The 27500-nt window shown below is 42.3% G+C and overlaps 2 protein-coding genes across 7 annotated transcripts in view; one reads left to right on the top strand and one right to left on the bottom strand.

The window, feature by feature from the left end:
* The window catches only part of LOC135091793 (short-chain dehydrogenase/reductase family 42E member 1-like), a 143119-nt gene that overhangs the window by 23670 nt on the left and 91949 nt on the right, over positions 1-27500 (top strand). For both annotated transcript variants that reach the window (XM_063989762.1, XM_063989761.1), the window contains exon 2: positions 25358-25421. The gene's annotated coding sequence lies outside the window, so the exon portion shown is untranslated. The remainder of the gene's footprint in view (positions 1-25357; positions 25422-27500) is intronic.
* LOC135091790 (potassium voltage-gated channel protein Shab-like) overlaps positions 1-27500 on the bottom strand; it is a 150238-nt gene that overhangs the window by 38338 nt on the left and 84400 nt on the right. For 2 of the 5 annotated variants that reach the window (XM_063989754.1, XM_063989753.1), the window contains exons 3-5: positions 15528-16356; positions 8965-9203; positions 236-343 (exon numbers count right to left, since the gene is read on the bottom strand). In XM_063989754.1, the coding sequence (XP_063845824.1) occupies positions 236-343; positions 8965-9203; positions 15528-16356 (1176 nt within the window). Of the gene's footprint in view, positions 1-235; positions 344-2843; positions 2925-8964; positions 9204-15527; positions 16357-27500 lie in introns of all 5 variants that reach the window. The other 3 variants (XM_063989757.1, XM_063989758.1, XM_063989756.1) reach the window with 2 other exon arrangements.

Below are 27500 nucleotides of genomic sequence, written 5' to 3'. Positions count from 1 at the left end.
GCGTGAGTGACGGTGGAGGAGGTGGAGGACTGCAGTGGAAGAGGGAAGTTGGTGAACCTACAATACACACAGGGGAAAGAGAACATGTACCCTTGTGTTGGGAGATGGAGTAGAGAGAGAGAGAGAGAGAGAGAGAGAGAGAGAGAGAGAGAGAGAGAGAGAGAGAGAGAGAGAGAGAGAGAGAGAGAGAGAGAGAGAGATTGGGATGCCCGGTGCAACTTTACCGCCTGCCTACCTTGTTGAACACACTGGGAGGGGACTCGGAGGCAAGGTAGCGGCTACTCGGGCCCTCAGGCTCTGTGCTGTTACCGTTGAGCTGCCCCGTCGTTTGTTCCGTCGTGTCCTATTGGAGGAGGAGGACTGTCGAGCAGGTGTGTAATGAAGGACACGAACATTTAGGGGAACGGGTTCAGAGGTTCAGTGACAGTGACTTATCCACCAAGGACATCGACGCCCCTGGGATGACAGACGCGGTGCCCAGGGACATGACACGAGACAACGGAGGTCAGGGCACGACTGGCATAGCGAGAAACTGACGAAGGGCTAAGCGAGAACTGAAGGGTTTTTTGGGGTTCAAGGGACGATTGATACGAGGAAGACGGTCACGTCTGCACACACGCACGCACGCACACACACGCCGCCAGGAGTGGAAGGAGGTATACAGTAGACAAGGACACATACACATACACACACACACACACACACATACACACGTAGTCTTGAAGAGTACATCAGGAGGCCACAGTAACATGTAATACAGTGCTGAGGTGACGGCGCTTCTCCACATAGCTCTTGTTTGGGTTAGTATGGATCGTCATAGAGGCAGTGCAGTACATTGAACACATTAAGTAACATAGAGAAGAAACAACTGAAGCACCAAATGATACAGTGAACCGAAGAACACCAAAATAACACCAAGAGATAGAGATAGAGAGAAAGACTTCAGGATATTGGAGTAGGATAATTAAAGGGGGTTCTTCGCTAATCATATTCATTTGAACTCATACCCATCCCCTATAAGAAAAAGATTCTTAAAAAGGCTTCAGAAAAGGAGGCTTCGGGGCTTCGTTCGTAAGAGTGAAGCGTTTCGAAACACCAGTGAGGAGCGAAACACGAAGAGGGAGATGAAAAAAAAGGGATAAAAGGGGAGACAATATAAAGGGAGGTGAAAAGTATAAGACGTCGGTTTCTTTCAAGTTGGTTAGTGTCCAAAGGGTTCAAAGGGAGCCATCTATCCTCCCTCCCTCCCTCCCTCCCTTTATTCCTATTCCTTTCCTTCTTTTCCTTCCTTCCTTCCTTCCTTCCTTCCTTCCTTCCTTCCCCTCCTCCTTGGTCTTGGAAGAGAACAAACACACATACAGAGAGAGAGAGAGAGAGAGAGAGAGAGAGAGAGAGAGAGAGAGAGAGAGAGAGAGAGAGAGAGAGAGAGAGAGAGAGAGAGAGAGAGAGAGAGAGAATTATAGTTAATTTAGCAATTTAGTCATTTATTTAACTACTCTTAAATTTAATAATGAACTGAGCTAGTATTTTTTCTTTTACGACAGAGAAAAAATGCCTCTGTTCTTTGTCCATTATTGTTCTTTATTGTTTTTTTCCTCAGACTGGCACCGAACACACTGGAATAGAATCTAAATGTATGTGTACAGTCGACGCTAAAAGTCATGAACACCTTCCCCATACAGAGTTCTACTTCGTTGTGCCTTCCCTCGTAACTCAGTGCCCTCAGATCTACCATCACTAATACAGGACTAGACAAGGTGGTTTCTTTCATTACTTCGTCTCAGTACACCTGAATAGAAACAGAATATTTGTACAGTCGAGGCCAGAAGTCATAAACACCTACAGTACAACCACGTGTCTCTTATAGTGGCTTCTCTCTACCCACAGTCCTCACCCACCAGTGTTATTATTAAAGGGACAAATTCTAAGCAGTTGAGAGGACTTAGGGTAAAGGGAAGAAGCTAAGCAGAGGAGGGAAGTGTAGAAAGGTGCATGACTTTCTTCCACGGTTGTACATGGAAAGGAATGTGTTTGGAATGTTTTATGAATCTTGAGTGTTACTTTGCGTGGTGGCTGTGTGTATTGTGGGTAAGAGAGAGAGAGAGAGAGAGAGAGAGAGAGAGAGAGAGAGAGAGAGAGAGAGAGAGAGAGAGAGAGAGAGAGAGAGAGAGAGAGAGAGAGAGAGAGAGAGAGAGAGAGAGAGAGAGAGAGAGAGAGAGAAAGGGGGTTAGTGTTTAATTGTGTTTTCAAGTAAGTTTTCGCCATTAATTTCTTCAGTGTTGCGTGAATGTTGTTGAGAGAGAGAGAGAGAGAGAGAGAGAGAGAGAGAGAGAGAGAGAGAGAGAGAGAGAGAGAGAGAGAGAGAGAGTATTGAATCGCTAGTTCGTGTATGATGCAAAAAAAAAAAAATGTACTGAGAACTTATTATTATTATTATTATTATTATTATTATCATTGTTATTATTATTATTATTATTATTATTATTATCATTATTATTATATCTTGTATGTCTGTGGTATATAAACAGATAGACCATTGATACAACAACCGTCATTAACTTTATATCATCATGAAGCCCCAAGAAAGTCTAAGCAGTAATACCAACTTGACATGAAACCTTTTGAACACTGTCCCCAAACCCACAAAAAACCCTAAACTTTAGAAACCTTGCAGTCACATAACTAGAAAATCTTTAGAATCAATAATAGCATGTCCGGTGCCAGTGTAGAGAGAGAGAGAGAGAGAGAGAGAGAGAGGAGAGAGAGAGAGAGAGAGAGAGAGAGAGAGAGAGAGAGAGAGAGAGGGAGAGGGGGGTGAGGGGTACGGGAGGGTGATAAAGTACCTTGGTTGAGCAAAAACAACAGTCGACCTCATTAACAGTGTCACCAAGAGCCAGGAGATGCCGTTGTTTTCTCTTCAACTCCTAGAAGAGGCAGAGAACGGGAAAGACACGCCAGTTAACGGAGGGAAAATGGGGTGAGAGGGCTGGAGGAGGGACGGGACACTCACTGAGAGGAGAGAAATGGGCGTCAAGTTAGCGGAGTGACTGCTGGCAGGAAGAAAACGAGGGCCAGGAAGGTGTAGGAGGAAGAAAACGTAGAGGGCTAAAGGAAAGAAACCGTGTATGGGAGTGGACGTAAGGACAAGGAGTGGTAGAAAACGTGTCAAGGGGGGCTGAGGTGTTAAAGAAAACGGGTTGTAGAGTGACAGGTTGTGACAGTGTTGCGTCATCTGGTTAAGAAATGGTTGAGGAAGTGATGGGTGACTGTGTTGAAGAGACAAGAAGTTTTATTGTAAGAGCTGAAGTGTCAATGACAGGATAAAAATTTAGGTATTATAGGTGGGTAAAATGAAACATAGGATAGTTTTTAAAGAAGAAAATAAGACTGAACACTATTCCTAAGGTATACTTGACTAAAATTAATGACTAATCTTTGTTATTATAAAAATTTTCATAAGTTTCTTGGGCTAATGAATTGGATATAAATGGAAATTGATAAAAGATAGGCATTAAAAGGGAAAATAATTGTTGACCTATAGAAAAGAATGTGATAAAATGGATGAAAGGAAAAGTTTGTTCATCCATTACTATGAAAGATAAGGAGGAAGTGAATGAAAGGGTGCAAATTGGAAAAAAAAAGTTTATGTAGAAATCTTCGTTCAAAAGTAAGATGTAATAAGAAAACAAAGAAAAATATGGAAGACCTTAAGTAAATATTAGATAAGATTAACAAGAGTATTAGTAGTGATGATAAAATCTCGTTCAAAGAAAAGTGTTTGATGAATTTTGTACGAAGTTTAGAGTGGAATGAAAAAAAAAAGAAAAAAAAAAGGACATAAGAAGTAAATATGATAACGTTGATGTATATAAATGAGATACTTGCAAATGACTCATGTAAATGTTTGAAGGAGATGAAAAATTGAAACAGAGAGAAAAGATGAAAAAAATAAATATGATGATGAATTTAACATGGATATATGAGGATTAATTTAAAATGCTTGCTGTGGGATTATTTACAATTGGATGAGGGAACTTTAATTTTGGACATCACCTTAAATATCATGTACATTATTACCCACAAGACTTCAAAGTAAGGAATTCATATCGTTTAAAAATATGCATGTAGAGATTTTCACGTAAAGATTAAGTTTTTGATTCCCTTTAGTGGCAAAAATCGCTCTACTTTTTTTTTTTTTTTTCGTTTTGATTTTAGTGTTTGTTTATACTTACATTTAAACCATTCGTTAAAATTTCAGTTCCCAGATCCGTGAATTTAGAACTGGAAATGACTGATACTTTGTGAGGCATTTCCAGTTAAATTATCTACAAATGTTTACTTTTCACTGATTTAAAACACTGATTGGGTCTCAGCATAAGCTTCGCTGATGCATTGATGTATTAACTTAAGAGTGACGGTTCATTATTTACGGGGTTTGTGTACGTGTTAATGATTGGTTAAAGACTGAAAAAGTTTGGCTTAAGTTGGTGCGAATTTGGTTATCGGGTGAGAGAATTGGACGAGTTTAGCAGAAATCTGATACAGGTTAGTGATTGGCTGGGAGAATTGGACAAGTTTAGTATAAGTTTGGCAATGGTTACTGACTGAGTGGGAGAACTGGAGAAGCTTAGCATGTCTGGTACGGGTTAGTGATTAAGTGGGAGGAATGATCAAGTTTAGTGTTAGTTTGGTATGGGGTAGCGATTACGTAGAAGAATTGGACTGGTTTAGCGTGAGTTTGGTTAATGTGTGTTTTTGATCATTTAACCTTTTTCACTGCTATTTTTCATAATATCTTACAGTTTTCATAGACACATACTTATTTTTGTACTGTTAGAAAATTCTGAAGAGTCTGATTTTTGTATGATTTCGATTTGAACATTTTTCACTTAGATTTTTCATTGTATCTTAGTGTTTTATTGACTTTTACTCCTTGCTTTGGTCTCTTAGCTAATTCTGGAACCTGGAAAAGATGAGATTAACCTCCCATTCATCTGTTTGTGTGTCTATGCAAATCTTCTAGCTTATGCAGTGCCTTGAGTGTTATTGAATGTCCATAGCAGTGAAAAAAGTTAATTGGCCAGAAGTTATGGTTGATGTTTGAATGCTAAGGATGCAGATTGACTTAAAAACGAGAGGAAGGTGGAAGAGTTGAATGATGGCTGAGCGGATGAAAAATGGTGGAAAAAGTATGTAGAAAAGTAGAATCGTAAGGTAAATGAAAAGTGAGATGGAAATAAAACTTGACGAGACGAAAGATGTTGGTTGAAGGAAGTGAATAATGGAAAAATACTTGACAGAGAAAGAGAAACAAGGAGGGATTTTTAATTTTTTTATTAATTTTCTGTTAAGGGAGAGAGGAGAGAGACTGAAATGCTGTAGAAATGGAAATTAACAACTACAGGAAATAAAAGAAAAGAGAAAGTTCAGATTTTTAGTATATTCTATTAAAGGATGGATTATTTAAATTTTTGGGAATGTGAAATTTGAAATGGACAACTACAGGAAAGAAAAGAGGAAGAGAGAAAGTTAATTTTTTTTAGTAAATTTTATCAGAAGATAGATTGTTTTATTTTGATTTGGGGAAGTAGAAGTTAACAGGGATATTTTTAAGAAACACGTTTATTAATGAAGGATTGAGGCACACGTGGATGATCAGAACCAGGTCAGGAGTTGCGAGATAGGACTGAACACAAGAGGAACAAAGAAAACGGAGAGATATTTCTGTAAGGATTACTCAAGGGGGGAACTACGAAGAATTATCATTATATTATAAGGTGCAAGAAAGAGTAACTTGTTTAAAATCTCTAGTGCACGTGGTAACAAACACTAGTATTCTATGTCCTACTGGGAGAAATAGGTAGTTGGGGAAATAGTATAAATTTTTGAGTTATACCAAGAAATATGTGAGGTGGAAATAGAAAATGGTCCATGTGGTGCCTACAGGAAGACCATGCTATACTTGACACTACTAAAAAGAGTGTTTCCCCCCGACACACACACATACATACACACACACACACACACCATAGAAAATGGGATAAGAACATTAGTCTTGAAAACTTCATTTCTAACACAGACTAAAGAAAATGAAGATCTTACGTAAGTGTAGAGTCCTTAGAGAGAGAGAGAGAGAGAGAGAGAGAGAGAGAGAGAGAGAGAGAGAGAGAGAGAGAGAGAGAGAGAGTCAAGTCAGTTTACAGTTCCTTCTAAAGTCTTGGTACCTACAGTGTGTTAAACGTACAGGGGAAAAAAGACAAGACAAGACAAAGGAAAAAAGACAAGGGAAAAAAACACTTACTATTAAAGAGATCCACTGCGGAAGGAAAGATTTAAAAGGCTACATCTATACACACACACACACACACACACACACACACACACACACACAAGGGGAAACTGAAGAGATGCACATACAGTTTATATACACACACATACACACACATACCCTAGCGTACACATCAAAACGTACATGAAATTAGGCTGTATGTAAATGCCACTAAAGCACTACAAGGTACATTTACACAACAAGGCACTGCAAAGGGCACTAATGAAGGGGAGGAATTTAAGTGGTCATGCAGGCAGGCGGCATTTTTTTTAATTGGTGGTGGTGGTGGTGGTGGTGGTGGTGGTCGTGGTAGCAGTGGGACACTTAACATTTCATAAGGGCTAAAATGTTCTATTGATAGACAAGATTATCGCTCTTATGATTAGGTGATTGGGTGATTGTGTTTGTTTTTGGTGTGTCTGTGTGTCTGTGTGTCAGTGTTTCTATTATTATTATTATTATTATTATTATTATTATTATTATTATTATTATTATTATTATTATTATTCAGAGTGGTTACCTGGTCTTATTAATTATGCTGTCTCTCTGTGTTTAATGTAATGAGGTGAATGCTGAATCATGATGAAGCAGAAGTAGTAGTAATAGTAGTAGTAGCAGTAGTAGTAATAGTAGTAGTAGTTGTTGTTGTTGTTGTGATACTGGTGCTAGTGGTAGTAGTAGTGGTAGTAGTAGTAGTAGTAGTAGTAGTAGTAGTAGAGGCAGCAACAAAAGTAGTAGTAGTAGTAGTAGTAGTAGTAGTAGAAGCAGCAACAGTAGTAGTAGTAGTAGTAGTAGTAGTAGTAGTAGTAGCAGTAGCAGCAGTAGTAGTAGTAGTAGTAGTAGTAGTAGTAGTAGTAGTGGTAAAAGAAGAACGTTACTATTTATTTATTCATCAAAGTGGCCATTAGTGTGTGTGTGTGTGTGTGTGTGTGTGTGCGCGCTCGTGAGCCGTCAGGAATGCGTGAGTGGGTGCCGAAGAGAGAATAAAAGAATGATGATAATGACCGAGGGAAGAGTGTCGCATGATTGCTGTCATCTTGTGTAATTATTGATGTTCTCTTCACTTTGTATTAATATTTTATGGACTCGTTAATGGTGTAGGAAAATGTCGAGGTGTGTGTGTGTGTGTGTGTGTGTGTGTGTGTGTGTGTGTATGTGTGTGTGTGTCACTTTCAGCACATGTCTAAATACAGAACACCTGATGAAAAAAAATGGAGAAAAATATGAAAGTAAAGAAAGAAAGATGTAATGAGAAATGAAATGATAATGATAATGATGAAGATGATAGAATATTTAAACAAACGAACAAACAAACAAACAAACAATAGATCCATTCTACATATAAATATATATTATAAAAGACTGAGAAAGAGAGAAAAAAAATTAACACCTTTTTAAAATCCAGGTGTAAAGAGAGAGACTAACAGAGACAGTAGTAATTGAAAATAGCAGAGAGTATTTATATCGTCACTGTACAAAACACGAAGCATTCTGGGCTCTGTACGAAGAAAAATGATAGAAAACGGACCTCAGCTTCAGGTTTTAAGGGGGAGGTTGAAAAAAATTGATGCATATTGTTATTGTTTTCCTTCATGCGACTCCATATCTCTAAAGAAAACGGGAGGTGTCACACAAACATCTCAGACCAAGACACACGCATAGAAAATGGGGAAAGGGAAGGGAAAATGGGAAAAGGTTTGTGAAGCGAAAAATAAATCTTAGCATTTGAGGAAAATGGGAAAAAAAGTGAAAAAAAACGTAGAATTCAGAAGAAAAGAAAAGAAAACGAAGCACTGAGATGGAGAAAGGGAACACGTTAGTGAAAAAAAAAGGAAAACGTAAAATTGAGGAGAAAAATGGGAAAGAGTTAAATGAAGGAAAATAAAACCAATAGCTGAAAATTTTGAGGGAAATACCAATAAGAATAAAGAAAAGTTAGTAAAAAGAAAAGGTAGAACTGAAGATTTTGAGGGAAAGTAATGGAAAATACTAAAAATTGATCCATGACTAAGGAAAATTTTAGGATTTTTGTTTTAATTAGGTTAAAAAAAAGAACTAAACAGAAATTGTTGTTTATTAATCTTAAATTAGGACAGAATACAGAACGAAAGTAAAATTGGACTAACTGATTCACAAAAATACAAATTAATACAATGGTAATGATAATAGTTAAGAGAATAATAATAATAATAATAATAATAATAATAATAATAATAATAATAATAATAATAATAGTAATAATAATGTAAGAAGTAATAAAAACAAATCATGCAGTTATAATTATTTTTAGTACTGAAGGGAAGTAACAAAATAAGAGTAACACAATACAATAATAATGATTCCTTAACAAATAATAATACATAAGAGAAATTAAAGATAAAACGAACGAAACAATAATAACGAAAGAACGAAAAAAATGAAAAGAACAGAATGCAGAAGATAAAATAAACAGTAATAAAATAAAAGAGAGAGAGAGAGAGAGAGAGAGAGAGAGAGAGAGAGAGAGAGAGAGAGAGAGAGAGAGAGAGAGAGAGAGAGAGTCATAGTAAAACAAAACATCAAAATCGAGTGGTCTGATAGGATGGGGGGGACGAGGGGTAGTAGTAGGACTGGGAGGGGACTGTGGGACCACTCACCGGGGTCTGGTACTCGGGAGAGGTGGGCGGCCGCTGCTCATCCGTGGGGGGAAGGTCGAGAATGTTAGGGGCTGGAGCACTTGGAATAACCCCGGTATCTCCTCTTGCTCCCTGCTGCGCCTCCTTCTGCAGACGACCCATGTGGTGCTCGTGGTTCTTGTAGCATCCTGTCCCGGTCTGCCCAGCTCTCATGGACTCCCCTGCTACCGAGTTTGCATCCGCTTGTGACATATTGTGGCCTGGATCGTGATGGGAGACAGAAAAACAGACCTACATCACTATTCACACACAAAGGTTCAGCCAGCTAGTTATACCAAGCAAGGGTCTTTGGGTTAGCAGGGTGTGGGGTTTATGGGCGCCACTATTCTAGCTACTGTACCCATGATGCTATGCGCCTCCTCCTCTTCCTTGTTGGTTAGGGGTGAGTGAAGGAGGATCAGGGAGAGAAGGAGGGACATAGCATCTTAGGAACCCCAGGCATGCTCTTTTCTTCTTCCTCATCCTCTTACTTAGGATTTGAAGGAAGGAAGGAAGGGAGAGATAGAGAGGAAGGATTGTAATGTAATATAATCTGAATTCATTCGTCTCCCTTCCTTCCTTCCTTCCTTCCTTGCTGCACCTGAGACTGTTGAGGTCGGAAGAAAGGAGAATAAGTTACCTGAAGGAAGAAGAGAAAAAGGAGGAGGAGGAGGAGGAGGAGGAGGAGGAGGAAGGCTCACATACCATTACTCTCCCTTAACCTGCATGCCATTTGTACCCATAAAGCTCAAAAGGTTCAACAAACACCCGCCACTTTAGGCTTTAAGGTATTGAGGACTGAGGAGACATCGAGGGAAGGGGAGGGAAGGGGCGAGGGGAACGAGAAGGGAGAGGGGAACATTAGGGTTACAGGGAGAGGGAGATGGGCACATAAAGGATTGTATTGAATTATTAAAGAGACTCGTAATATCTTGAACCTTCTTGATAGTAAAAAGTCCAAATGGTGATCTGAGGGAGCTATAAAATGTTCAGGGGGAATTTGAATGGATTAGTTATCAATCTTTTTTGCTACAGGTCGATGTTGTTTTGTTTATTATAACTCAGAAGGTCACCATTCGTTCCAAACATGACCTTACTTTCTCACGGGACTTACACTTAATCAGGAGAACGAGTGATTAAAGTAGCATTTCAAGCATTACATTTAAATGAGCCCCCCTTGAAAAATATACAGGTAATAGAGAAAACGGTAAGAGCACGAGATAAAAACACCGATTTTGGGATGATTGGAGTAAATATACAAACACCCCTTAGAAAAACAAAGAAAATGGGTTAGGTGCGTGTATTGAAAACCAACACGTCTGGAAAAAAAAAAAAAAAAAAGGGGCGGGTGTAAATATTAAGACAGTACCCGTTCAACAATATAAAGAAAACGGAGGATATGAGAGGAGCGTCCCCTGGTGGTGTCCCGCGAGAGAGTGAAGGAAAGACACAAGCAACGAAAACTAAGAATAATTTATATACACTACTACAATAGGAGGAGGGGGCAGTGGGATCGCAACACCTGCTCCTACCTGCCTCGTGAGCACCTAATTAAGCAAGCCAGGTGTGACAGCATGCTCCTACACCTCCACTTAAACTGTCACGGAAAACATCCCTCGTGTAATTTGAATGGGTCACGATTTGAGTAGGAAAAACGTTAATATTCCCTTGTTTATTGATATCTTTTGGTCTTTCTAAGGGATGTGTCTCGTGTCAGTGTCTACTTGTACCATACGGGTCATGTTTGAGTGCCAGGAACACAGACTACTTGGAAAAAAAAAATTGTAAATGATCAAACGAAAATATGAAAACTTCCACGGATACAAAATTATATATTGGGATAAAAAAAGGAAGTTATATATCGTTTTCTGTATATATATATAGAAAGAACTGGATATATATATTTAGTATACACAAAAATTGGAACCAAAATAGGCTTAGGTAGGCCTACACAAAAGCAAAAACACCGGTTGATCATTACGGCTTGACAAGGGACAAAAATGGAGGTTAGGAAAAGGAGGAGGAGGAGGAGGAGGAGGAGGAGGAGGAGGAGGAAGAGGAGGAGGAGGAGAAGGAGGAGGAGGAGGAGGAGGAGGAGGAGGAGGGTTGAGGACTTGGATTTGCAGGAGGAAAGAAAGGGAACTGCAGAAAGAAGAAAAGTAGAAAGAGGAGGAGGAGGAGAAAGATAAAAAAAAAAAAAATAGAAAAAGGAGTTAAAAGCAGGAAAAAGTAGAAAAGTAAGGACAAGGAGAGGAGGATAAGGAGAGGGAATAGGAAAAAGGGAGAGGGAGGGAGAGGGAGGGAGAGGAAAGGGAGACAGATGCATTCTAACCAACTAGTCCACTTAGGAGTTAAAAAAGGTTCATAGGTATCAGAGTGAGGTGTGTGTGTTTTCCTTTCTCTTTTCTTTCTTGAGTGAGCAAGTGGAAGATTTGCCTCTTGGTGGAAGTCTTGACTGTCTACTGCGGGGTGGAGGCAGCTACTGAGTCTAGTCTGTCTACCTGTGTCTACCTGTCTGTCTTTGCTCAGTGAGGTGTGTGCCAAAAACCAGTAACACACACGCACACACTCACACGTACAATCACACACATAGAGTCATATGCAGCTCTGTGGCAAAATGAGTTTTCCTATGTACTTTGAATCACTGTATGATAAAAATAAGACTTTGTTCTACTTCCAAGACTTGCTACGGAACTAACAAGACAACTAAGCGTCTGTAGATGAAAGGAAGAAGCTCCTCTCTCTTAGCAGTCATCATCATATCATCATCTAGGGAAGTAAACAAGGTACGGAACTCCAATCATGAGCAAGAACCGTACTTAAGTCAAGTTGGTGCCTCAGTCACGTTGTCAACTACCTGCTGGCAACTGCAAGTGAGAATATTACTCAGCCTTTTGGCGAAACTCTGCACTCTGTAACAATTGGAGAAAGACTGTCTCTGAGAATTACTGTGGTGCTGGTGGTGGTGGTGGTGGTGGTGGTGGTGGTGAGGTGTGTGTCTGTGTGTGTGTGTGTGTGTGTGTGTGTGTGTGTGTGTGTGTGTGTGTGCTAGTTATGGTAATGGTAACGGTTTCGTGTACTTGTGTGTGTGTGTGTGTGTGTGTGTGTGCCTTTAAGTTCTCATGGAGGCTGTATATCTGTCTGTTTGTCTGCTGTATCGTGTCAACTTATGTGATGGACAAATGAGAGAAAATGGCATGTAAAAGTCATTCTTTATTTATGTCTGAAAACTTGTGGCCATAGAGAGGAATAATACAAGGAGTCAGAGTAATATTCTTAGTCTATCATAATACTTTTATCCGTATAAGTATCCGTAATCACTCTCTACTTGATCTGTATTTGGCAGGTGTTTTTGGGTGGGCTAATTCACTCCAAGTAGCTTTAGATGTCTTAGTATTTTTTTTTTTATCCCATTACGGTGAAAGGAGCTCAGAATATGCCGCTGACAATGCATCTTTAATCTACAGGACAGGACGTAGCGGCCGCTTGTGGTAGGTTAAGTGTCTATTACTCAATGTGACTTTACGGGCGATCACAGAAGGAGTGGGATGAGTGAGTGGGGGACAAGACCTCACCTGACGCGCCTCTCCTCACTGTGACACAAGGTCGAGGCTGTCACGAGTTAAGACACTAAGGGGAAAAAATACGCAAAATATAACGAATGGAAAAAAAAAGTGAAAAAAGTAAAAAAAATAATACAGGAACTTAAGAAAATATTGACATTTTAACAAGTGCGTGTAGTTGAGGTGACATTTTCTTTTTTTTGTGTGTGTTCTCTCGTTTATTGTAGATTTGTAAGATTGAATATTGGTTTTAATTCTTGTTATTGTGAGGAGGTTCATCTCAAGGCATTCTGAGGCACTGTGTCACCCATCTGGCACCTCTCTACCTACGCACACCTGGGGAGGCTAATCAAGGGGCTCTGGTCGTTTAAAAGTGTGTTCATTGAGATGTTCACGTAGGGATTAAAGTGTTCGATTCCCTTTGGTGTAAAAATTCGACCTGCTTTTGTTTTTATTGTGGTTTCATTTTTTTTTTTTTGTTTTGTTTATTTTCGTGTTATTTTTAAGAGTTAATTTTTTAAGGCAATGTTTTTTTTTTTTTTTCGTGTATTTTAAAATGTTTGGGTTTGTTTTTAATTTTTTTTCTGGGTTGTTTTTTACTGAGTTTTAGGGAAGCGGGGATGGTTAGTGTTATGAGAGAGGGAGAGAGGGGGGGAGAGGGGTGGCACGACTGCCTCACGCGCACGCACACACAGACACGCACACACACACACACACACACACACACACACACACACACACACACACACACACACACACACTTGCACATACACAATTTCCTCCCCACAAATATTAATTTTTCACTCTTTAAAATCTACAAATATATTAAAAAAAGAGACTGAGAGACAATGAGTGCAGTGTTAACTCGAATAAGAGACAAAAACAACAACAACAATAATAATAATAATAATAATAATAATAATAATAATAATAATAATAATAATAATAATAATAATGAAACCAAAAAGCATCATAAGCCTGTCATGGGAAAAAAAAACTAAGAGAAAACCAAAAAAACAAACAATTAGGAGTGTTAGTTGGTTAGTTCATATCACGGTGCTCTTAATTGTAGTCATATAGATATATATATATAATTAGCAATATAAACGGTGAGAGTCAAAAATAATAATGGTGTAGCCAACTGAATGCATTTACTTGGTGATTAATAATATGAACACTATCAGAACACATGCTTTCCGGCCTGGAGTCAAGAACAACTGGTGTGCAAAAGGACAGGTGTGCCTTGACCCCAGACACAGGTGTGGCCGTGCCCTCTCGCGACACACCTGCTCAGTGGGGGTACAGGTTTGGATTTGGGTAAGGGGGGCGTCCTTCACCTGTCGTCGGTGAGGGGAGGAGAGGTAGGTGTGTAGGTTAGGTGTGTGGATAGGTGATATACAGGTGGTACAGGGAACAGGTGTGTATGTTGTGTTATTGTATATTGTTTTGCAGTGTTTTATTTTGTTTTTTTCTGTTGCTTTTTCTTTATAGTTCTTCAAGTTTGGTGAGTGTGTGTGTGTGTGTGTGTGTGTGTGTGTGTGTGTGTGTGTGTGTGTGTGTGATTCGGAATGTAGACACAACATCCAGTACAATTAAGGATGGGGAGGAGGACATGGAGGAGGAGGAGGAAGAGGAGGAGGAAGAGGAAGAGGAGGTGGAAGGAAGGAGAGAGAAATATTTATACACTGAAAAGTTTATATTTATATAGTTTGTTTTTACACACACACGCACAAACAAACACACACACACACACACACACACACACACACACACACACACACACACACACACACACACACACACCTTTCACTGTGTCGTGTTTGAGGAAGGGTAGGGGGGCAGGGGAGGACACAGGAGGAAACAGGAGTCACTTGGCTAAATCTAAAAGAAAAATACTTTGTCTGATATGCAAATCGAGGTCTAAAAGTGCCATCACGTAACGAGGAAACAGATGGATCAAGAATATCAAAGTGTGCCCTTAAAACACACCTCAAGTGCGGTTTTCCTTCATGACTCAGAGAAAACGGGCTATAGTTTCTCGCCACAGAATCTTAGGTTAGTTTATTCTTTTTCTCATTTCATCTAGTTTATGAAAGAAAACGGCGCCAGGGTAATATTTAAGGGGAGTCTATAGCAGTTCCTACACTTGGTCATCTAACTAAATGACAATTATAACATTGTCAGATTATTGTGATGTGACGCATGCCAGATTAAGGCGAGTATGTGGTGTTGCTGGTGGTGTGAATAATGGTTTGTGTCTGTGCTGTGTTCCTTAGTGTGTGTGTGTGTGTGTGTGTGTGTGTGTGTGTGTTCTACATGTTTAAATCTGTATTTGGAAGTGGTCCTCTAATATTTACGAAGAAGGTACTGGGTGGGGAAAAGGAGGAAAGGAGGAAAGGAGAAGAATGAACCAGGAGTGCAAATGGAGGAAGGATGAGGAGGAGGAGGAGGAGGAGGAGGAGGAGGAGGAGTAGTGGGGGAGAGATGGAAGAGGTGATTCAGGGCGCGATCAGGAAGATGTATTGAATGAGAGAGAGAGAGAGAGAGAGAGAGAGAGAGAGAGAGAGAGAGAGAGAGAGAGAGAGAGAGAGAGAGAGAGAGAGAGAGAGAGAGAGAGAGAGAGAGAGAGAGAGGAGGGCGTGGGGGGGAAGTCTCTGGGGGTGAAGTACAGGGCGTAGGGAGGTGAGTGGTGAAGTGAGGGTTGTGGCGGGCGTGAGGTAGTGGCGTGGGCGTGGAGGATGCCAAGGCAGGATGGGTGGATGGGTGGTGGTGGCACACGGCGTGGTTGGGATGGGGGTGGGGGTCAGGGTGAAGGCTGTGGGGAGGCGTCGCGGGAGGGCACGGACGCCACGTCGGCGGGGGCCGCCTGCGCCACCTTCGAGTAGCGGTGTGAGCCGCCCGTGGGGGACTGTGGGCGCCCCAGGGAGGGCCTTCGCAGGGAGCCCCCGCCCCGCGACCCCAGCAGCGAGCGGGCAACGCTACCTGTGTCCACGATGACGTCTATGAGGTCCATGGACTTGGCGAAGGCGTCGCGGAGGTTGACGTGGTGGAAGGAGACGATGGAGCCCTCTCGCTTGGCGCGCTCGAGGGCCTCCCGCCTCTTGAGGGCCTTCTCTCGCCGCATCTGGTTCTTGTAGAACTCGGCGAAGTTGTTGACGATGATGGGAATAGGCAGCGCAATGACCAGCACACCACAGATGCAACACACGGAGCCGATCACCTTGCCGAGGGGCGTGATGGGGTACATGTCGCCGTACCCCACCGTGGTCATCGTGATGCCCGCCCACCAGAAAGTTTCGGGGATACTTTTGTACACAGGGTTCTCGTCTTTTTCCGCAAAATAGCAGAGACTCGAAAAGATTAACACGCCCATGGCTAAAAACAACATCAACAAACCTAACTCTTTATATGAATTTTTCAGAGTAAAGCCCAAGCTCTGCAGACCCGTCGAGTGTCGGGCTAACTTTAGAATTCTGAGAATTCTCATAATTCTGAAGATCTGAACGATCCTTCTCACGTCCTGGAACTGATCCGTGTGTTTGTTGGACTCTATGAGGAACAGCGAGACAAAGTAGGGCAGGATGGCCAGCAAGTCTATCACGTTCATCGCCCCTTTAAAGAATTTCCACTTGTTGGGGCTCGCGGCGAACCTTAGGACGTACTCGAGGGTGAACCAGGTGATGCACACGGCCTCCACCATGGCCAGTTTCTCATTGTCGCCCTGCTCCGGCCCCTGAAAGCTGGGCACCGTGTTGAGCACGAGCGCGAGGGTCGACATGACGATGAAGATCACGGAGATCACAGCCAGCACCTGCGGAAACCAAGAACCCAGACCGTCACCCGAGTGCTCCCGCGCCCGGCCTACCCGCGGTGTGCGCCCGCGCCGCACCACGCCGCGCCCACGCCACGGCCACGCTTGGTCTGCCCTCCCTGCAAGTCTGCTCTCCTGAAAAACCTCTGGACGAGCGTGACGCGCTAAGCCCTCGTGTGCGACGCCAACTGACGCGCTCTGTTATTATTTTTTATATTATCATTTTTATTATTATTATTATTATTATTATTATTATTATTATTATTATTATTATCATTATTATTATTGTTACTATTGCTATTATTATTATCGGCAGCAGTACAAAACAGAACACATGACGGAAGACACAGGCCGTGGTGGGACTTCATCGTGACCACAGCCTCGCCTCTTCGCACGCGGGAGACCTCGGGACAGGCCTACTCTCCTATCCCTATAGCCTCAGTGGAGCCTGTCGAGGGTAAACGAAACCCTTAAACCTCCGCGCCCCTGCTGCAGTGGCCGTGGTGTGGCCGGGCGGCGGCTGTGCGGGCTTAGGGTTAACACAAAAATCTGTAGTGAGTGTGTGAACGTTGTGGCGTGTCCCTATCCACTGGTTAGCCCTGGAGGAACTCAAGGAAAAGGAGGCACAGGGAAGCAAATAAAAGGCTGGATTAGAACGTCTCGCTTGGACACAAAGGGAAATGAAACCTTGCTCAGGGTGAACAGGCGTGGGAAAGGGAGTGACGGGGAGAGGGGCGGTCACTGCACGGTGCAGCGTCTCCCGGGGTGAATAAAATGAATCAAAGAAAATGTAACGTTGTAATTGTTTTGAGTGTTTTGGTCTGGTGGTCTTAAATTTTGTCCCTTCCCGTCCCTGGGTCACTTCCCTTCCTGTGTGGCCTGGCCCTGCTTGGCGCTGTTTTGTCCCTATCCAGGTATAAACATAAATCACAGGTACAAATGAACAGGTGTAGGCTGCTGCGTCTGCTGCAGGAGTTAACTAAGGCTGTAAAACATGTGGTGAAATTAAAAGAATGGTCTTGTTACGTCTTCTGGGTAAAGCTTCACTGAAAATCAAGGCACAAATAAAACGACAAAGGAGGTAGGGAGGCAGCCGTGGCGCGACAGTTACTGTGGCGACCACGCCGTTACAAACAAATCACAACAAACTCATACAAAATCATAATAGTGTAGATTAATCATGTGTTATATTAGTGTGAGGTCCTGTTGTGTGTGTGTCAGTGAGACGAGGTGTGTGAGAGGACAACTCAGGAGCACTCGGGGGCCGGCCCTCGCCAGGTCTTAGTCTACCCGGGACATTAGTGTGTGCACAGAGGCCTCAGCCGCTGGATACCTGCCTGCCCGCCAGCCTGGGCCGGCCTGACCTAGCGTGATGCACAGGGCCTACACAGGGATGCTCGGGTTAACGGGATTATGACTGGGAGCGCCGGGCCGGGGTTAAGTTTTAAGTGAGTTACCGCGTCATGCTGTGAGGGTCCCGGGGCCCGGATCCCCAGGCAGGCCGCGCCGCGCCCTCCACGGAGGACACGACACGCCCAGCCTGAGGGCGCGGCCGCCGGCACGCTCGGGTGTTACTGAGAGGGACACCGGCGGAGGTCAGTTCAATGAAAGCCCCGCGGGGAGCCGGCAAGCTTTTCATTGTTGTGATCGCGGTGCCCCGAAGCGGCGCCAGACAAGCCAAGGGAAGCGGCACACTACAGAGGGAGAGACGAGGCGGCACCGGCTCGCGCGGGATAAGGGAAGTGCGTCTCTCTCTCACTCACTTTCTCTCTCTCTATCTCTCTCTCTCACACACAACTTGTGGCGGCACAAAACGATGCTGTGAATGCCTTGAGCGTGCAGATCTCATGCGGCACTGTGATTCTTGCGGTCATTGCGCTGTACCCTCCCACCCTGCCCCAGGGGCGGCCCGGCAAGCCGCCTGGGAGCCGATCCGGCCAGTGCCGCCTGCCGTGCCCACGTGTGGTGGGCAGGTGGCGGGCGGCCGGACCTGCGCCACGCCCGCATGACATGAGGGGGTGCGGGCGTGGCGCGGCTCTGCCAAAGTGTGAGAGGCGGCTGCAGGGTCGCCCCGAGGGCATGTCTTCACCACACAAAAGCGGTGCTACACCTAACAGTGCGCGCGCCCCCATCCCTGCCCTCCGTCCCGTCCTGGCCCGCGGGCCGGGCGGGGCGGAAAGTCGGGGCGAAGGGGACGTGCGCTTGACATCAGTGAGAACATCGAATAGTACAGAGGAGCGGCGGTGTCTGCCTGCCGGGCCGCGCCGCGCCGCCCGTGGAGACCAGGAGTGAAACTTTTGGGGTGAGGGAGTAGGAGGGCATGAGGCTGGAGAGGGTGAGACACGGTACTGGGGAGGAAAGGGGCTTGTGGGAGGGGTGGAGGGAGGTCTCTTTATCGTGATTGGCAGCGGGCGTGCCGCGGGCGCGGGCAGGCAGGCACACACGCCGCCCCACACTCTGGAAGAAATGCAGTTGTCTCCATGAAACACAGGAAATAAGCCTTCACTCCACACAGTGTTTACAACAGAGAGTTTAGCTGTACATGGCTGGCAGGGGCACGCGGGGGAGGCGACCACGCCGCCGCCACCGCCCACCACCAACGCAACACTAGCGCCTCGCTCGCGCCTCTTTACCGAGGGCGTGGAGCGGCGCGGGAATGCTCGATGAGTGCGTGGATAACTTGATGAATGAGATGAGGAAGAATACAAAAGAACTTCTATAACTTGGGACTCTAACTATTAACGGAACTTATAATGCTGTCACTGTGACCCTCTGCCCTGCCCCGCCCTTTGTCCTCTACCCCCTGCTCTCTGCCCTGCCCTGCCCTCCCATCTGCCCTGCCCTCTGTCCTAACACGTGATCGGCCTTGAGGTGCCCGCGCCCCGCCACCGCCCGTCCAGGCACCCTCCGCCCCAGGCAGCGGTGACAGGCGCCTTGGAGGGTGGCGGGAATGCCTGGGGCGTGGCCTGGCTGGGGAAGGCACTGCGGCACTGGATCACCTTGGCCCCTGCACGCCATGTCACCGCTCACCTGTCCACGCCGTGACGCGAAACTGCAGTATTCCACTTATCATTGTTATTATTATCATTATTATTATTATTATTATTATTATTATTATTATTATTATTATTATTATTAACACCACCAACATAACATTTTGCTTTGATGTCTGTCACGTGACCTCTTAGCTGCTGTTTACTTCCAGTCTAATGAAGGGCCGCGCCTCACTCCTGCCCTTGTATTGTAATCGTGTCGCTTCCTGGCGCAGTGTTGTGGCCATAGCGATGCGTGGATATGGTAACACTGATTCACCCACTCGCTCATTAAAGTGATCTTCTCAGCCTTAACTCTTTATGCTGCTAAGGTATCGTTCTCTTAATCATTTGCAAGCTTTTCGGCGCTTATATTGATGTTATACTCTCATAGATTATTCTGTAGCCTGAGGGAATTAAGTTAACATAGCTCTTTATTTTCCGTGTTTCCTTTTCTGCAATGGTCTGAGTGATAGGACAACCGTGGCTGTGAAATGGTTAATGCACTGAATGGATCGGTACATCTGCCAGCAATGATCAAACGTTATCATATTTCAATTGGCTGACCGTCTTCGTGATCCATTACTCAGAAAACACTGGTAAAAAAAAAAAACACACACACACATTGCCGTTAGTGGGAATTGACTCCTAAACCTGTGGCTGATTATCATTAGTCATCGTATTTGTAATGGGTGATAGAGTCTCTTCGTGATCCGTGCGTCAGAATACTTATAGAAAAAAAAAGGAAAAAGGAAGTGCATTACTGTCAGTGGCGAGAGATATGAAGTAAGTAAAAGGCAACATTAATTTCTACATAGACAATAAATAAATATAGACTTCTCAATTATTTTCCACCTTGACAAATTGTTATTATTTGTATCTATGGACATTACAGTTATTCATAGCCAGTGATGACAGTTCGTATTTCTCTCACATTACCATCGTTTGCTAATGGCGCCATTTTTATCATTCATTTTCACCGTTCGTGGCTATTTTTGTAAGTCCTTCGTCGTTGTCATATTTCCTCGTATTGACTGCCATTATTACTTCCATTAGTTAAAAAGTAAAGTTGGAAGGGAAAAATGTGGTTCAGTAAATCTCTTCTTACAGCTTTGAGTGCTTGTGTGTTGTGTCGACCATCCTTTTCCTCCTCCTCCTCCTCCTCCTCCTCCTCCTCTTTATGATGTAACCTTACGTGAGGTTACTGTTTATTTCCTCCTTTAGGAAGAGAAGGATAAAAAAGAGGAGGAGGAGGAGGAGGAGGAGGAGGAGGAGGGGAAACAGATGATAGTTGTGTTGTGAAAGAAGGAAAGTGGAGGAGGAGGAGGAGGAGGAAGCAGACAGAAGAAAGGAAGAATGTCAAGAAGTGAGGGAAGGAAAGAGGAAGAATCAGCGGGAAACAGGAGGATAAATACCAAGGGAAGAAGGAAAGAAAGAGAGGAAGAAAGGAAGGAAGACGTGAAGGAAACATGAAGGAGATTAGTAGGGAGGGAGGGAGGGAAAGGAGGGAAGAGGAAAACAGAAGGGAAAGTAGGAAAGTAATACGAGGCAATCTTCTTGTCCTTTGTGTGAGAGATATAAATCATGAGTTTTTTCCCTTTATTTTCCCTCAACACATTTCAAGATTGGGGGAAAAAAATGGAGCAGATTGGAAACTTTAATAAAATTCCTGCGGTTTCGGTATCGATCTTGCCTCCACACACACACACACACACACACACACACACACACACACACACACACACACACACACACACACACACACACACACACACACACACACACACACACGCACACACACACACACACACACACACACACACACACACACACACACACACACACACACACACTGTCTCTCTGTCTCTCTTTTTCTCTCTCTCCCATTCTCTCTCTTTCCATCCTTCCTCTTTCCTCCTCCTCTCCCACTCTTTCCTCCTCCTCCTCCTCCTCCTCCTCCTCCTCCTCCTCCTCCTCCTCCTCCTCGAATTCTGCATTGCGGTATTCTGAAGCTGAAGTCACAGTGCACTTCTTCGTCGGCCGGTTCAAGAATGACGGTGTTCGGATGGCTGGTTTCATGACTTCGGATTAAGAGTTTTTATTTTCTTCTCTTTTTTCCCTTTCATTTGAGTCTTGAGAGGTAGGGCTCTCTCTCTCTCTCTCTCTCTCTCTCTCTCTCTCTCTCTCTCTCTCTCTCTCTCTCTCTCTCTCTCTCTCTCTCTCTCTCGGTCTCGTTCTGTCTCGTTCTCTCTCACCTCGATTAATTTTTTCTTGCTATTCCATCCAGACTCTATTTTTAGCCCCCGAACAATCTCATTCTTCCTCCATCACTCGGTTAATCTTCGCACATGAGGGAGAATTGGATCAAGGGTGTTTCATGATTCATATATTAGTGATCCATCAAGCGTATTTATGATTCAAATATCAGGGATCCATTTGAAGCACATTTTCTTTTCATGACTCACTTTAGCGTCACGTTTCTGTTAAGTTTCCCTTCGTTCCTCCTGGCAAGTCTTAAGGAAACATGATTTTTTTTCGGCATTAAACTTTGGTAATTGCATTTAACATTATTTTACTAGCGTTCAGATTCCGCGTGATTTGTAATTCAGTCATTTTTATTCTTAGAAGCATGAATTCTTGGTAATCACATTTAACATTCCTTTACTACCGTTTAGATTAGTGTAATTAGTAATTTTGTCATTATTATCCTTAGGAATTTCTTAAAACTTTACTTTGGAACTTTTGCTACCTTGGTTTTCTTAACTATTTCATTGCTATGGCTCTCTCTTAAGCTTGGTAAAAGTTTGTGGTGTAAATTTATATATAAGAACATAAAGGAAGCTGCAAGAAACCAGCAAATCTTCACGTGGCGATCCCTGTGTGATTTTAAATGCATCACCAGGGGCAAAAGGAGTGAGGGAGTTGTACATACGTGTTTGACCATTCAGTTTTATTTTCTGCCTTGCGAAATAACATAAGGTTCCTCAGCAAATATGTGCCGTATAGTCATTAGTAGTCAGGTGTTACTGAATGAACACCGCATTAAAAACTATATACTTTTCAATTATTTCAAAGTGCTTGTGTTTCTTATTCCCATACGACTTTGAGAACTAAGTCTATGGAAACGTTTTTGTAGAGTCTCGTAATTCTGTTTCTCTTTCATTTTATTTTTACTTTCCTGCAACGTTTTCACTGATTTGGTTTTCCCTAAAGAATGGTCTGGACTTATGCAATAGTTTCCTGTCAAATCAGTCTTCTGTTCCTCTCGTTTATGAATACTGCAAAACATTTAATGGTCTGAATTTTTCATAGATGACCCATAAAATGACTCACATACTCACTACTCCTTAATACTCATGGTAAGGTGGAATACTACAGTCTGGCTGCGAACTCACACATACACACACCGTAAATTATTAGAATACTCGTCATTTCCTGTCATTTCCGCCTCACTGACTCTGCGTTAACTCTACAAGACCTTATTTCTTTGCCTTATTAACATTACCAGCGCCGCGTGTAGCCCTCCGCCAGTGTTAGGGAGGAATTGGACACAGGGAGGCAGGGAGGATGTCAGGCAGGTAGGGATGAGGGTAGGTGTGACTGGCGGGGACTGCACACTAGCCAGGTAAGAACAGGTGTGCTAGTGGTCACGTCTGGAAGTTAAAACACAGGTCTCCACAGGTGAGGGCCAGTGGACAGGTGAAAGGTGAGGTGGACATCGAGTGTAGGGGAGTTCTGGCTTAAGCAGATGTTAATAGAAGTGGGTACGGACATAACTTGACATAACTTTGCATAACTTGGCTCTTTGTGGGTCGCAAGAACACTTAGAGATGCTGAGGGCCAGAGGGAATCAGGGCAGATATTAGCGTGATATAGAAGTAAAGACTGATATAATGACTAACACCTGAGAACACTTGAGGGTCACACAAAGTAAAATGAAGGTGATGAGAATAAAAATCAGGGCAGGTATAAACACGATGTAGAAAAATACTGACATGAAGTGAGAAATTGACTGGCATCTTGAGAACACTTGAGGGTCACACAAAGTAAAGTGAAGGTGATGAGAAAAAATGACATGAAAATGAAGAGGGGGGGAGAAAAATCTCTTCCACACGAAGATTTAAGTAGAAAATTCAGTAGTACCTTAGAAGTAAAAAAAAAAAAAAAAAAAAAAACAGATGAATGAAGAGGAATAGATAAATGCTGAAAATAGATTAACAAGAATAACAAGCATACAAAGACACATTTACAGAGAGAATAAATGTAGAATAACAAGTTCTGACAAGTTTTCAGACAAGATTCAGTATCATAGCAGGTAGAGACAACCGAAGAGGAATGTATAGGTTACAAAAACAGTCATATCAATAGGAGGAAAAAAAATAATAAATACTAAATACTTAAGAATAATAAACAACAGTATCAGTAGTATAAATAGACAGGTAAAGGCGAAGTATCACCTGAAGAGGAAGAATCAAAGTAATTAAGAAACTCTAGGAACCTTGTAAATTGTTGACAGTATAATGACGAAGTGAAATAGTTACAGAAATGAATGTTTGAGAGGTGGCAACAATTAATTACAGGTAAGAGAGAGAGAGAGAGAGAGAGAGAGAGAGAGAGAGAGAGAGAGAGAGAGAGAGAGAGAGAGAGAGAGAGAGAGAGAGAGAGAGAGAGAGAGAGAGAGAGAGAAGACCCAAACACACACATACACACACACATAAATACAATAATTAAAATGCCAGAGCAGTGTCAGTCTGCTTTGGCGGCCGTGTGACTTGGTGGTAGTGGTGGTGGTGATAGTGGTAGTGGTGGTGGTGGTGGTGGCGGCCGCGCGGGAGTCACAGTTAAGGGGCGGTGGACTGGTGGAGGATCACAAATATAAGGGTATAGGATGCGAAGTGGATTCTAAGGGGCCAAGGGACAGGTGGAGGTGATCTAATTAAGGTACTGAGGTGCGGGTTGTTGGTGGTTTAGGTGGTACACGGACAATACTTGTAATAATAATAACAACCAATATTGTGGAGACAACTTTCTGTTATTTCACGACATAGAGAACTGTAGTTGTGTTAGTCTAAGAGAGGCGACAGGTTCTTGGGGGTCAGGAAGTGAAGCCGAGGGTTCTCACTCAAGGACCTCAGATAAAGTGGTGTTTTTGGACTTAAATCTTGAATATCTGCTTTTTTTTTTTTTTTAAGCCTTCAGTTTTCATTCAAGCAGAAGCAAAGAATTTTCATGATACGATTAATTTCTAAGTCGAAACGATGATTTTTTTTTTTAAGCTTGAATCAAACGTAGAAATTTACTTTTGAGGTTCAAATAAAAAAAAAAAAATAAACTTAAATTAAGCACTTAAATATACTTTTAAGTTTGATTTAGATCATCGAACTTTACTTTTAAGCTTGACTGAAAGACAAATTTTCTTTATAAGCTTGACTCAAACATAGAAGTCGGCTTTTTTTTTTTTTTTTTTCTTTTTTCATAATCTTTCACTTCCCCTGTTGATTTCCTCAAGGAGCTGCCGCCTCTAAACGAAGCTACATGAAGGACATACACCAACTCACAATAACAGTAATAGTAGTGTTAGTAGTAGCAATAGTATTAGTAGTAGTGAAAATATAAGAACACATAATATAAGTAAGTGTGAAACATACTTATTAAAGTGTGCTGACAGATAGCTTGGGGAGGAAAAAAAAATAAATAAACACCATAAATATAAGTAACAGCTGAATGAATTAGTTCTGTAAGTAGATACCAAAAAAGCTGCGGCCAACCAGAGGAGGTAGATAACTAATAGTAGTAGTAGTAGTAGTAGTAGTCTGAACAGTCCTAGGAGAGGAGACACTTATGAACCACAAGCCAGAGAGGAAAGGGTCACTCAGGTACACAGGGAAGGTTGGTCTATGTCTGCCTACACACACATTGCTGGGTTCTCATAAAAAAGATTCTCATGTTAGATTCATTTCTTTCCACAGAGTCTTAGAAGCTGCTACAGGAGAGCCCCGCCCGCCCTCCACCTGCCCAACACTGCCGAGTCTGGTGAGTACTTGTTTGTGTTTTGATTTAGTTATTTTGGTACCAGTGAGTGGATTTATAGTATAGAGTTGTGATGTGGATGTAATTATTGCTTTCTGGGTTATTGTCGTGAGTGGATTAATGTGGATAGGATATAAGGTTATGTGGATTTCTGTTATTTTCTTGGATTGCTTGGGTAGGTGGGCAGATTAAAATGGGTATTGAGTTTAAGTTCCTTATGTGGATTTGTATTTTTATCATTTTTGGAATAGTAAGTGTCATGAGTGGATTAACTGTGGATTAAGATTTATGTTCCTTTTCATGTGCAATGGTGGATTTTATTTTATTATTATTGTTGGGGCTGAGAGAGTGAGTGGATTAATTATGGAAAATATATATATAGAACTTATTTCCATGTGGATTTGCATAATATTTTTTGTAGCAAGTGCAAATGATACCCGGATCGCTCTATTCTTGTGATTTGTTTTCGTTTTCATGTTTTTTTTTTCTATTACCAAGGGAAAATAACACAGGATTGCTTTATTTTCCTGTGGATTTGTTGTTTTTTCCCTATGTGGATCTACAGTGGTTAGTTTCCACATGGAAGTTTTAAGTTCTTATGTGGAGTGCATTCGTCATTTTTTGTGGAACTCTTGCATTTTGGTTTAATGTGGAAATACAGAATTTTTTTTTCCATGTTGAACTGTTGTGGTTATTTATTATTTATTTTTTCGTGTGTGGAATTACAAAAGTGTTATTGGTTGTTATTGTTATTGGTTGCGTAATTGGAAAAGGGGAAGTATGTGATTACATTTGTCTTGAAGCTGAGTGTAAGTGGTTGGGTCTTGGCGTGGCTTGCTTGTTTTAAAGTTAGATTTCAATATTTGAGGGGAGTATTGAATATTTGAAGGGGTTAATGAGGTTGATGGAGGTCATTTACTCTTTTCTACACAAACTAAAGGCATAACAGCATGGGAATATGAATAATTAGTTAAATTTCCTTATAGTGACTAGAAAAAATAGTTATTTGTATTTAATATACTGAAGAATTTTACTCTTTCTTCATTCTAATTCATAGAACAGAAATATTGTTTTAATGTTTAACCAACAATAACATGCCAACAAGAATGAATAAATAGCTTTGTATTGATTAAGAAATTGTACTTAATTTACTGAAGAATTTTACGCTTTATTTTTGTTCACATTGGAATGAAAAATCTCAATAAGCAAGATTTAACCAACAACAAACTCGGAAATCTTAAAACAAACATTTTTGGAGACCCTGGATATTTTTACTGAACAATTCCACACTTTGTCTGCGCTCACAATAAGACAATATCAATACCCAAGGATTAACCAACACACCTCCAAGGGGAAAGGCTTGCAAGTGTGGGGAACTTGTGTAATTTTAGTTCTCGTGTTGTGTGGGACTTGGTTTGTTTATTCATTGTTAGTCTTAGTCCTGGTAGGTAGATGACGCGCGTGTGGGCAGGTGAGGTCAGGGAGGCGTCCATTAGAAGCGTGCAAGGTCGTTCATGACAGAGAGAGAAAAAAAATAGTGGTGACGTGATCCAACATTCTCTAGTTATTGTTTTTATCATGGTTATCATTACTCTTCTCTGCTCACTAGCTTACTCAACCTTGTGAACAATAGAACTACGACAGTGATACGTACACAAGACTACATACAGACATACACTACCAGACGCACACGCACTCGCACACGCACACACACACACACACACACACACACACACACACACACAGGTAGTCAATAAGCTAGTACGGTAAATAGGACATTGGTGAATTGAATAAACCTTCTGGTGTCTAATTTTATCTTATACATTGGTGGACACTTTGCTAGTTTGTTGTGACGGGCTGTGCATCAATACTGTGCTAGTCTACTCCATTAAAAATATATATCCGCCTGAAAAGGAAGGCTTCAAAATGGGTTAGAGGCACATGACAAATTGCAAAAAGTAACAAAAATGGTAAAGTTGGATAGAAAAATTATGTTACATAGCATTACAAAATTGATAAAAGGGATTGATTGATGTCATTTGAACACGCACACGCGCACACACACACACACACACACGCGCA

This window comes from Scylla paramamosain, chromosome 38 (assembly GCF_035594125.1).
Source record: "Scylla paramamosain isolate STU-SP2022 chromosome 38, ASM3559412v1, whole genome shotgun sequence".
Taxonomy (NCBI): domain Eukaryota; kingdom Metazoa; phylum Arthropoda; class Malacostraca; order Decapoda; family Portunidae; genus Scylla; species Scylla paramamosain.
This window is presented reverse-complemented; position numbering and strand designations above follow the sequence as displayed.